This window comes from Lissotriton vulgaris, chromosome 1_1, assembly GCF_964263255.1.
Source record: "Lissotriton vulgaris chromosome 1_1, aLisVul1.2, whole genome shotgun sequence".
Taxonomy (NCBI): Eukaryota; Metazoa; Chordata; class Amphibia; order Caudata; family Salamandridae; genus Lissotriton; species Lissotriton vulgaris.
The window spans coordinates 1,744,768,568-1,744,781,148 of NC_141685.1; the positions used below are offsets into that span (position 1 = coordinate 1,744,768,568).

The 12,581-nt window shown below is 46.2% G+C and overlaps 1 protein-coding gene across 1 annotated transcript in view; it reads right to left on the minus strand.

Annotated features, from left to right (window-relative positions):
* Positions 1-11,249, minus strand: part of WIF1 (Wnt inhibitory factor 1) — a 289,485-nt gene extending 278,236 nt beyond the window's left edge. Inside the window, exon 1 of the mRNA XM_086919031.1 lies at positions 10,933-11,249. Within this exon, the coding sequence (XP_086775157.1) occupies positions 10,933-11,059 (127 nt within the window). The 5' untranslated portion in view covers positions 11,060-11,249. The remainder of the gene's footprint in view (positions 1-10,932) is intronic.
* Positions 11,250-12,581: the final 1,332 nt, after the last annotated feature.

The window sequence follows — 12,581 nt, forward strand, 5'->3', positions numbered from 1 at the left end:
TGTTGCAACTAGCAACTGAACTCTGGAGGGGCCCCAGTCAGGAAGCACTACAGGGAATGGTTACTATTACTAATGATGAGTTTGAACTTTTGCACCTGCTGAGTGCTTTCATTTTTGAAAATTCGTTTTTCTGCAGAACAGCAACTGTAATGCCCCAAACAAACATAGGCAACTGAACTCTGGAGGGGGCCCTCAGGAAGTACTACAGGGAATGGTTACTAATGATGAGTGAACTTTTGCACCTGCTGAGTGCTTTCTGCAGAACAACAACTGTAATGTTATGAAAGTTGATTTCTAATCCAAAAGTGATCCAAAGAGAGTCAAAAGGCCTCAAATCCAAAAAAGTGCAGGCAAATGTCAACCTGAGGAGTTATTCTGATAAAAATCCTCATTTTCAGAAGGTCTATGCTGCTTGCTAGTGGATTTCTTGTGCAGAATTGCAAATTTTGTAATTTCGCGAGTGCAAGATTGTTGTTGCCCGCCGCACCTACATGTTCGCAATTGCGAACTCTCGCGATGCGTCGCCAAACTCCAGCGGGATCCCGCAGCAAAATCCAAAATGGCGCAGCACTCGCAAAAATATCGAGAAAAACAACTCGGCAAACGCTGAATGGCGGTGAGTGAACGCCGCACGCCGCAAAATTGTATCACCAAGAAAAAAAAATCTGCTGCGTGCGAATTTGCGGATTTTGCTGGAAATTCGCGAATCTCGCGGATTGCGAATTTACCGAAAATCCACAAAATCCGCGAGCGGAACGGATTTTCCGCCCATGCTTAGAAATGAACAGCCTGTTTCCAGACCATCAGCACTAGAACGAGCATCATTTTGGGACAGGCATTCAAGAAACGTTAGCAACTTCACTTGATCTGTGGTACTGTAAACAAAGTTTAAAGAGTGGAGTATATGACAACTACTACTAAGTCATAGTCCTAGGAGCACAAGCACTTTAATATCAGCCTAATCTAGGAAACTCTGTCCAGTTTATTAGATCAAGAGGCACAAGCACTTTAAGATTAGCAGAAGATCATCATGATGAACTGCGTAACCCAAACACACACACAGTCAAAGTCTGAGACATAAATAATGGGTAATCTTCACTCACCCTCCAAAATCACTTCAGTTGGATGAAAAATATCCCAAATTGCCCACTCATATCCAGAATCAATACATCCAATCATGAAGAAGCGTTACACAGTAATGCTTCTCCAAGGTCATCATCAGGGTCACCTGATTACTTCATGTTTCTATTTGAACACAATGGTTAACAGGGTGCAGGAGGCTTGTTTATTAAGCCTGCTAATGTGTTCAAATCATATTTATGTGATTAAAATATAGACATATATACATATTTATTTACAAATACATTCTATTTCATGTTTTGTAACAGATAATTAGACTTCTTTCCGTCATTTATAAGTGCAATTACGATAAACATTTATGAACAGTGGAGTATTACAATGTTTAGGTTTGTTGGGTTGAAGAAAAAAAGACTTCATAAATATTATAAATTAAAAGAGAGACATTCATCTTCATTCTATTCATCTCCAAATCACAATTTTAAACAATCAGAGTCAATAATATATTATAAAGCACCATCTACTTGAGGACCCCATCTGAACCTTGCATCTACAGTGTCTTCTTCAAAGGACTCCTACCGATCCGATAAGACATAACACCCATTTTCAATGCCTCCATCTACTCAGCCAAAATTCAGGACACCTAGAAACTTGCTACCATCACACCCCTGATCAAGAAACTATCCACTGACATAGCCACAATTTTCAACTACAGACCCATCTCCCTTCTGTCGTACATGGAAATGGTCTTAGAGAAAGCAATCATGCCTCACCGACCACATCAGTAACCACCAGTTCCTCCATGCCACGCAGTCCACATTTAGGCCCAGCGACAGTACCCAAACAGCACTCATTGCAGTGAAAGATTACATCTGCATGATACTTGACAGATGAGACATGTTGACCCTCATTCTTCTGTACCTCTCTGCAGCATTTGACACGTTCTTACACCTCATCCTCATCAGGTGCCTGCATGAGATTGGCATCCAAGGACCGCTCTCCGCTGAATCTGCTTCTTAACGAATAGAATACAAGCTGTCAGCCTGGCACCTTACTCATCAAAAGCCCTCAACTAACCTTCGGAGTTACTCAAGGTTCTTCGCTCAACCCCACCCTCTTCAATGGCATACATGATCCCTTTGCCAATATCATCCACGATGCCGACAACACCCAACTTTTACTCTCCCTCTTGACAAGACCCCCAACACAAGAAACACATTCACGGCCTGCATGACCAAAGTCACTAACTAGATGAAAGCCAACTGTTTAAAGCTCAAAACCGACAAGACAGAAGTAGTGATCTTCAGTAAGAACGCCTCAACATGGGAATCCAGCTGGTGGCCGGCCGAACTAAGAGCCACACCCACACCCAGCATCCAAGTAAGGAACCTCAGAATAATCATGGTCAACAAACTGGACATGGCTTCACAAGTCAACACTGTCACTGCATTCTGCTTTTACACCTTGAAGATGCTGGGAAAGATCTTCAAATGGTTCTCAAGCTACACTAGAAAACTATCACTTATGCCCTAGTCACTAGCAAGTTGGATTACGAGCACAACTTCTATGTTGGGCTCACCAAGCAACTCACTAGCAGATTACAAACCATCCATAACTCAGCAGCCAAACTCATCCTCAACCTCCCATGCGGAACTCACATCACACCACATTTCAGAGTGCTCCACTGGCTCCCGCCACACAAGCGCACTTGTTTCAAACTCCTCACAGACACATTCAAAACACTACACAACTTAGGCCCTAAATACATGAACATTTAGGGCTCTGAGGGATTCGCTACCGTTCTCCCAATTTCTAAGGATTAGGAGAAACTGCTCAAACAAGGAGGATTACTTCAGAGAAAGTGCCATTCTGGCTAATAAACTCAAAGATAGGGGCTATCCCAGGAAAATTGTAAAAAACGCCCTGAAAAGGGCGTGGTACCGGCCCCGAGAAACACTGATTGTCCCAAACCCACAGAAAAAAATGGACAGAATAGCATGTGTAACGACTTTCTCCCCCCTCTCTAATAAACTGAGGAAAATGATTCTGCAACATTGGCCCGTGATTAATGCAGGTATTCTAGAAATTGAGCGCCCCTTATTCGCTTTCAAAAAAAGTAAGAATTTAAAGGACCACTTGGTTCGAGCAGCCCTACTCATTGCTAACCATTCTTCTACTCTTGAAGCGGCATGGGGTCTGTCCCCCATTGTTGGACATGTGAAATGTGGTGGATGTACTGTATGCAGTTTGACCATGGAAGGCAAAACACTGGTGTTCAATAACATTACGTTCAAATGTAACACTCTCACAAACTGCAATACAAGTAATGGTATTTATCTCATTCAATGTCCCTGTAATAAAATCTATGTGGGCCAAACATCACAGAAAATTAAAACTCGCATTTGCCAGCATAGAAGTCGTATCAGGTGCAGGACACCGAACGCCCCGCTGGTAGAACACTTCATGGAAGCAAAACATGATGAGGATGATATCCGCTGGACTGTTCTAAAGGCATTGAAGCTACCCCAAAGAGGAGGCAGCATGGCCAATCTACTAAATAAAGAGGAACTGAAATGCATAATAATGCTGGACTCGATCCGTAATGGATTAAACCGGACAGAGGATTGGACTTCCCTCCTTTAAGCTAGACTCTGCACACCATGTCTGCCAAAAACTTATGCAAATCTGAAAAACTTATGAAGATTTGAATGAACAATGATAATTACTAAATGTACGTTTCATGGCCAATTTCAAACTCTCCGCAGCTTGATAATTGTTGAAGTGCATATATGATCCAGAATACAAACTAGAAGTAATTTTAATGCTATGAATGTATCGCTGCAAATAATTTTATGTAAATAGTCCTATGTGTATAAAGGTTGGCCCTGAGGTCAGTCCTCTATGAGCACGCATTTTCACTCTATCTAATCACGATAATTATTATCACTTCTAAACCCTCACCGGGTCGTGCAGAAAAATCACACTCACAATATCACTACCTAGTGCCGCATAGACCTTTCCATAATGGCCGCTCATATTTTATTCGGGACCTGGCAGGTCCTCCCTTTCAATGGGCCCTAGACCATTCCATAATGGCTGCCGTAAGTGCATTGGAAACAGCCAGTCCCTTCTCTATGTCAGTAGCCCACTAGCCTTAACTTCCCGGAAACGAACCCAGTAACACTGCTACAGCGGACTCACGCTAAAGGAGAGAAGGAGAGAGATCATCGTGTCTCCTCCCACCCACCAACAAGCATCTCGCCGACTAAGGTAAATGCCGGTTAAAACAACCCCCCACCCCCCTTTTCTCCAAAAACTGGATTAATATGGCCAATGTTTATAATTATAGCCGGGATCCCGTACTTAATTATAATGTAATTCTCCCTTTAATCCAGCATTCGAAACCGCCTGCGAAAGCGGATTCAATCTCCAATAAGCAAGGAGCAACGGACTCCAATTACCGAGCTCCCACACCAAGGAAGACCCGTGATACTACGGCCCTTGCAAACAACTTGTTCACAACAAGGTAAAGTTTCTGCCCCGGCACTTGGTATGGGCGCACACACCCGACCGAGCGGTTATCCCTCTCACTGGGTTTTTTGGTTCCAGGCACTTCCGTTCCTGGATACTTGGTAATACCTTGAACACCCTACCACGCCTGCCCAAGACCATCACAGAGACCGGACAGGTTAGTGTCATTCTGGGCTATATAAACAGCCCTCGCCAACCGGGCATGAACAATAGCACCCCGCAATGGCCACTACGTACCCGGCACGCATGTGATTACTTCAATTTTTCGTCTGCCGCAAAGGTCTATACAATGCGATCCCACTCATTGCCGCACTGATTCGTCACTTTCCTCACGAGCACTTGAAGTGAAATTGACAATGATCCTGTGCACACTTCACATTGTCGATTCTCTGCTCACCTTGAGCGCCGTCCACCAACCAACCTATCGCCGCACTGTCTTGCTACCTGATTCACTGATCACCTCGAGTGCCGTTCACTAGCCTATCGTCGCATAGTCTTGCTACCTGATTCACTTATAGTTCACAATTTCACCAGGTCGCTTTTTGGTTATCCAACCCTCTCATTCACTCGATTAAGGAACAATTGTTTATGTGTGTTAATATACATATTGATGTGACGCTATCCCCACGGAGCCCTGAGTTGGCCCCCACTTGCATGGAATTATCTCACACAGTTCAAACACAGCTATGAACAAACATATTGGTTCTGAGCAGGAGTGGCCAGCAAGCCACAGATTGACCTCGCTAGCACAAATGTTTTTTATGTCACTTTTTCAGGCGGATGCCTTATGCTGTTCTCTCATTCTTCCTCCCCTTTACTTCAACAGGCGTCCGTAATGGAAACAGGCAGTGATTAATACAGTCCTGATGATGATCCCGGTTCACTAGGAGCCAGGGGATCGAAACGTTGACGCTTAAAACAGTGTTGTATGATATTATGTTGTATATTAATCTGTATACACTGTATGTCGAAACTTGCTTTGATTGATTATTAATTTGCAAGCGACAGTTGGCTTCAAAACTTTCTTTTGTCGGTAAGAAAATTTCTTTCTGATTCACTAACTTTTCTTTACCCTATGCTCTTTCTAATCCTTGGGATAGGTACAGGATTGTGCCCTATCTAAACGTTTGTATGTGACCCTCTTGAGGTCAACTAATCTTTTCTAAGTTTAAATTAAACGTTCCTCGCCCAGCTAGGCTAGGAAGTTGAACTATAGTACTTATTGTGGGCTATAAGTTTATTTGTCTACTTATTGAATTCCCTGAGGACCCTTGTTCTCCTTAATAACCTAAATACATGAACAGTCACATTTTCTTACACCAACAACCCAGACACCTTCGAGCCCAGGGGCGGCTCCTCCACTAGGGTGGAGGAGCGCCGCCCCACTGCTTTCTCACAGTGCGAGAAGCAGAAACATAAAATGGTAATAACTCTAAGTTATTACCATTTAATGTTTGGTCGCGGGTGGGCATGGCTGTTCTGAGAGCAGGGGACTAAGTGCACAAAGACTGTTTGGTCGGCCCCCTGTGGCCACCCAAACCAGTCATGTGCACTCTGCCCTTCTCCATGCAGGCTGCAATGCTGCCTGCATGGAGAAAATGGCCTCCCCATAAGCCCCTGGCTAGTCTGCAGCCCCACCAATCACAACGCCGCTTTCAGTGTTGTGATTGGCTTAGGGGAGGGAGCCTGGCAGAGAAGAGGCAGAACCAGGCCGGCGGAAAGATAGGTTTAATTTTATTTTATTATCAAATTAAACCTCCCCCCGCAAGCAACCTCCCCAGTGTGGCTCAAGTGGTTGGAGGGGCAGACCCTGATGCAGAGGTCTGGCCCGGACCAGGGTTCAATTCCCTGCCTCGGCGGGTCTTGGGCTCAAAATTTCCCCGGACCTGACAATTCTCGCCTCGGTGCCTATTCCAATCATGGAGTCCCACTTTGTAACTCTGGGCAATAGCTTACTTAATTTCCACAACAGCCCCTCGCAGCAGGATGCCTGGCTTTCACCTTGGGGATGCCCAGTAATGGGTTATCTCGCAGGGGAATACCAGGACGGGTTCCCTAAGCAAGCGCTGGGACGCTTTCGGGCAGCCATGCGCTCTACAAATCAAATTTCATTTCATTCATTTCATTTCACGCAACCACCAGGCTCCACACTCGCAAGCCATGCCGGCCGCGACTATCCGACTGACCGAAGCGGTTGAATCCTTTTGCTAAGAAATCACCTGGATTGTGAAAGTACATTGCAAGGGAGCACCCACAATTCAAATGATATCAGCCACTGTTGATTTCACAATCTTGAAGCAGAGATAGGAGCCATTGAGCTACTTTTATGTAGGATTGCTAGGTCCACGCCCTCATTAGGGAACCCGGCTGGGTTTCATAGTGAGAATTTTCTTTTCACTTCTACACGGGCTACACACCACCCCACTATACCACAGCAATTCCTCATCCAGATGTCCCTAACATTATAGGTCCTGAAGAGACCTTACAACCAAAATTGGGTCGAAACGCCGTCGACAAAAAAAGAAAAAAAGAAAACCAATGAAAATGCACTCTATCAATGTATAGGTACTATGTACTTGTAAAATATTTAATCTTGGTCGCTTTCTGAAACTAAAAGTCTTTGAAAACGTGTAAATATTGTCACACAAACGCCACTTATGTTATTTAGGTTCATAGTTCACTTGGAACACCGTACAAAATTGTAAATACTTTTTTGCCATGCTTATAAAAGTTGGAATATTCATTTTCAATGTATTTATTTTTTAATACAACTATAGAACAACAGAGTCAGTGTATGTGTGTTCCTTTCTCTTTGACATTACTGGTAAACCCCTGGCTACATGCGATTTTCGCTTCGCCTTTCCAATCATCACTAAGTATATATATTCCACAGGAACCACTGTTTCTCTTAAAATACTTAATCAACCTGGCTCCATAGTGAGTAGGGTTCTCTTGTTTTTCCTTTTGGGAAGGAAAGAGTAACATGGAGGGCCAGGTGTAGGGAGAAGTAACATTTCAGGGGGAGGTGAAGGGAAGCAAAATGGAGGGCAGGAGAAGCAACAGGCAAGAGAGAAGCAGGGAGCTGGTGGGTGAAAGCAACACACATGTTGGGGTAGGGAGGAGCAGCATAGGGCAAGAGAGGAGGGCGTAGCTGGGGAAGCAACACTGAAGCCAGGGGTGGGGAGGAGACGAAATGGGCGATAGAGCAAAGTGGAGCTTGTGAGGAGAAGCACATGGGCGAGGAAGAAAAGGGAGAACTACGGGAGGAACTATGGAGATCAGGGGGAGAAGCAGTGGGTGAGAGAAGAAGGAAAGGGTAGGGGAAGTAACAGATGGCAGGGTGAAGTGAAGAGGCCACTGCCGAGAGAGCAAGGTTGAGCGGGTGGGTAGAAGTACATGGGTGAGGAAAGAGAAACATGGAGTGTGGAGGAGGAAAGAAAAGCGCACTAGGAAGACAGCTGGAAAACACATGTACTGTTATGGAGTGCTTAACACAAAAGAAAGCATAAGTCCTTAAAAGTGTGCAATGCAGAGTGGAACGACCCAAGTAAAGAGACATGTTCCAGGACAGACACAAAATGGACAAGGTAAGACACCGAATTTTAAGCAAACAAATTAGAGTGGCAGGTGAGCCAACCAATGGTTAGCAGTGTATGTGATTCAAGCCCCAATATGTGCTTGGTAAGCCCACAATTTGTCTCGTAACAGACAGTGCATATAGTGTCTAATAGGCACAACCTAAAAGTACTCCCCAATGAATAGAAAATTATTGTGGTATGAAATAATTATCCCTATTTCATTCAGCTAAGAAGCATGCTCAATATATGTCACTGATCTGTCAGACAAAATTATTTGAGGGTATTCAGTCCATCCTGTTGTTCTTGGACTGTATATAAAACACAAACATCCAAAGTGAGCAGAACCCAGCCAGCACCTACTAGCAAACCCTCCAACCTTCTAATACCATCATTTGATTGTTTTCAATATGAGGATAGTGAAGTGACATAAGGCATCAGAAATCCATTCAGATAAATAAACGTATTTTCTGTGATTCCGCTTTTATAGTCACAGTGGCACTCCTCTTAGTTTCATCTGGTCTTATGTATGTTGGCTAAGACATTTGTTGAGGGGCTCTAGCTCTTCTGAACTTTGCGACTAGATAATGAAACTCCTAATGTATCCAACAGGAAAACACCTGGAACTAAAACTAAAGTAGTTGTTCCCCAACGTGAATTAACATAATCACAGCATTTACCTTTTGTTTATACCTTCCTACTGTAGTGAAATCCTCCTACAGTGGGCTGCAATGGACTGTTTTCTTTGCAGGTTTTCATAAGGAATTAATTCTCACTCCTACACTTCTGTTTCAGTTTACTTGATGTTTAACACACAGGGACTTTGGAAGAATGTCTTCTGAACTAGAAACAGTCTGACAGAATGGTAATGTACATTACATGTTTATTACATACATGTCTCCCTAGGATCAACTTTAAGTTACATGTCATCAGAGTTTGAAAAGAGATACAACTCATGTATGAGTGTTGCACTCTGGGCACCCTCTTGGAAACGACTGCTGCTTTGACAACACTGGGGTGTAAACATGAACCTGCATGGAGAGTGAAACTAAATCTGATTACGAGGTGGAAGGATCATCATTGTCTTCCTTTTTAATTAAATGTAAGTCATGTTTAGGGCGATTTTGTTCAACTACAGGCAAAACACCTGCCCATCGTCCATATTTGTAACTGTTTCACTCTGTGGTTTACAACTCCCGGAGAAGGAAAAGAAGAGAAAAGAGAAAAGAAAAACTGAGCATGAAAATAAAATAAGTACATTGAAGAAGCTATGGCCACAGAAACATGTTTTTTCAGGGGCACTGGGTGTAGCATGGATGGCAGGGCAAGTGTTTTTCATATAAAAAGACGTGTTGCATACATGATGAACATGTCACAGGAGCGGTAGATCAGGCCACAGCAATGCAAGCTTCTCTGACACAGAGAACAAATAGGACACTGGTATCAACAGTACAGGCTTCCTTCACACGGCACTGGCAGCCAGTGCAAGCTTCCCTCAAACAAACAGAGCCTTTCTCCTATCAAAGCACATGCAGAACTACACTCGCCTATCCAGTGCTTAATTTAAACCGGTGGTTGCTGGTGGAGGGCTTTGGCACTCATGTTTGGGGATTACACTTTTTTCCTCATCGAACTTTTACCACAGCAAGAGAGGGAAAAACACACAATCAGGAAAGAAAGAGGATGAGAAAGGTGGGGGGAAAAGTCACAGAGGGACATAGCAGGAACCTGAAAGAGTGAGTTAAAGGGGAGGGAGTGCCTGGCAGTGGATTGAGAAGTCATGAGATGATTCAAGACTACACAGCCTTGGTATGTGGCCTTTCACCATTAAATAGCGCCGGCCGGGCTTCTGAGGAGGGCTTTGGGCACTGGCACTCATTCTTCTACAAATTAAGCACTGCTCCAGATGACTTATGGGACAGGCAGTTCCCGTGCAAAGCTTGCTAAAGTCCAGAGAAAGGTCAATCTAAGGCAGATGCGGCTGAGATGCAGTCACAGGCAGACCAGGTACAGGAAATATAAATAACTTTAGTGCCAGTACAAAGAACTGGTGCAGTTCTGGCATCAGCGCAAGCTTCACACACAAGCACACACTAAAGTTGAGCAGGCCCTCTGAGGACAACACGCAGCCAACGCTGCTTCTGATTAGATGCGCTGCTCGCATTTAAACGCCTGGCAGTCGCGCTCCAGGGGGCATGCATCCGACCAGATCACTTCGAGCCAGTGGTGATGGAACTAGTTCCAGAGTGGAACAGTGTTGCATCTCCCAAGTCATGGGGATTGTGAAACATCCAATGTCACACAAGGAGCAACTCAGCCACGCCGATCAGCAGGAGAGTGAGCGGTAGACATGTGCTATTGGCTGGGCGCATGTTGGAGCGCACTGTCACAAATGCATTAATAAAGCACGGTGTGGTATGTACCGCGCTGTCTTTTGCAGACAGCACATTTTCTATTGACAGGGCCACTACATTTGAAAAGAAATGAAGTTTCACAGGTGCACAGATAACACTGTGTGGAAATCGGGCAGGCAGGCAGAAAGACAGGGAGACAGGAAAGCAGGGAGCGAGGCAAACGGACAAGTCGATAAGCGAAATGTCATGGTGAGCACATTTCAAACACTGTAGACATTGGAATACGCAAGCATGCTGCAGAGAACACAGCTGTTTTTTGCGGAATTGACCACGTGCGACCGACTTCCAACACCCCCCTCGCTACAGTAAAGTCCAAGAGGAGAGAGAGATGTTACCTATAAGGACCCGGGCTTGGTGCGCGTCGATCCACATGTACAGAGAGTCCTCGTGCTGTCCGGTCTGGGAGGGCTCCGCGAACCACAGGAGGGCTGTGCAGAGAAGGAGGGCAGCTGCCGGGGCCATGCTGCTGCCGCGCGCTCTGCCTGCGTCCTCTGCGATGTGCCTGGTCCTTGTCTGGCTCCGGTACTTTGTTACTGTGTCTTCTTGGCGCTTTGCGGATAGATGACGTCCTCTGTTGTCTAGCCTCAGTCACTGTTGTCCGCCCGTCTCCTGTGTCCTGCTGTCTGGTCCTTGTGCTGTCTGGTCCCTCTGCGGTCTGCACCCTGTGCCCTGCTGCCTAGCTAGCCCCTATGCAATGCTGCCCACTCGTCTTCTCTCCTTTGCCTCCTGCTTGGTCGGCGAGCTCTGTTGCCTTATTCCTCTCTCCTGATGACTGGTCGTTGTGTCGTGCTGCTGTCGCTTGCCTGTGCTTTGTCACCTGGTCCCTATGCTCTGTCGCCTGGTCCCCTTGCTATGTTGCCTGGTCCCTGTACTACGTTGCCTGGTCCTTGGCTCTGCTGATTGGTCCCTGTCTTGCGCTGTCTTGTTCTTCTGCTCTGCTGTGCGGTCCTTGTGCTCTGCGCGTGGTCACTGCGCTAGGTTACCTGCTCCCTGTGCTATGTTACCTGGTCCCTGTGCTATGTTGCCTGCTCCCTATCCTATGTTACCTGGTCCCTGTGCTATTTTGCCTGCTCCCTGTGCTATGTTACGTGGTCCCTGCGCTATGTTGCCTGGTCTCTGTACCACGTTGCCTGGTCCTTGGCTCTGCTGATTGGTCCCTGTCTTGCGTTGTCTTGTTCTTCTGCTCTGCTGTGCGGTCCTTGTGCTCTGCGCGTGGTCCCTGCGCTGCGCTCCTTGCTTGGTGTGTTCTGCTGCTTGGTCCCTGCCTGCCGTGTGGCGTGTGTGGCACGCGCTGCTCTGCTCTCTGTTGGTCTGGGGCTGGTGCTGTTGGCCAAGCTGCTGGGCGGGGATTGAGGGATGTCAGTGTGAGTGAGGTGTGTGATCAAAGGGTGGCGCTTGACCAGCCTCACTACTATCATACGCTGAAAAAACACAACACGCACTGGTCTACGGGAGGGGGGTCGCCGCGCTGCGCGAGTGATGCGCAGCACTCTTGTCCCTGCCAAGCGGAGCCACACAGCACAGCCACGCACCCCCATCAATCCCAAGCGGAGCCACACAGCACAGCCACGCACCCCCATCAATCCAAGGGGATTTACACAGCACAACCACGCACCCCCATCAATCCTCAGCGGAACCACACAGCACAGCCACGCTCCCCCGTCAATCCAAGGGGACTTGCACAGCACACGCTGCACTCAACCAGGGGCACTCAAAAGCATAAGTACCAAACCAAGCACAGAACAGCCCAGGACGGAGTCTCACAGACCAAAGGCTATCTGTACTGCACAGGGCGTATGCAATGGAGAGGGTTCCAAACATTCGGGGCGGGGCCGGGGAGCCCAGTGGACTTTTTTTATTTTCTGCGTTTTTATATAGCGCGGACTTTACCCAAGGGTGTCAGAGCGCTTCACAATAGGAACAGCAATGATACTTCTCACACTTTGAGCTCTCCATTTAGAATCGATAGCCCGGCAAGCACAGG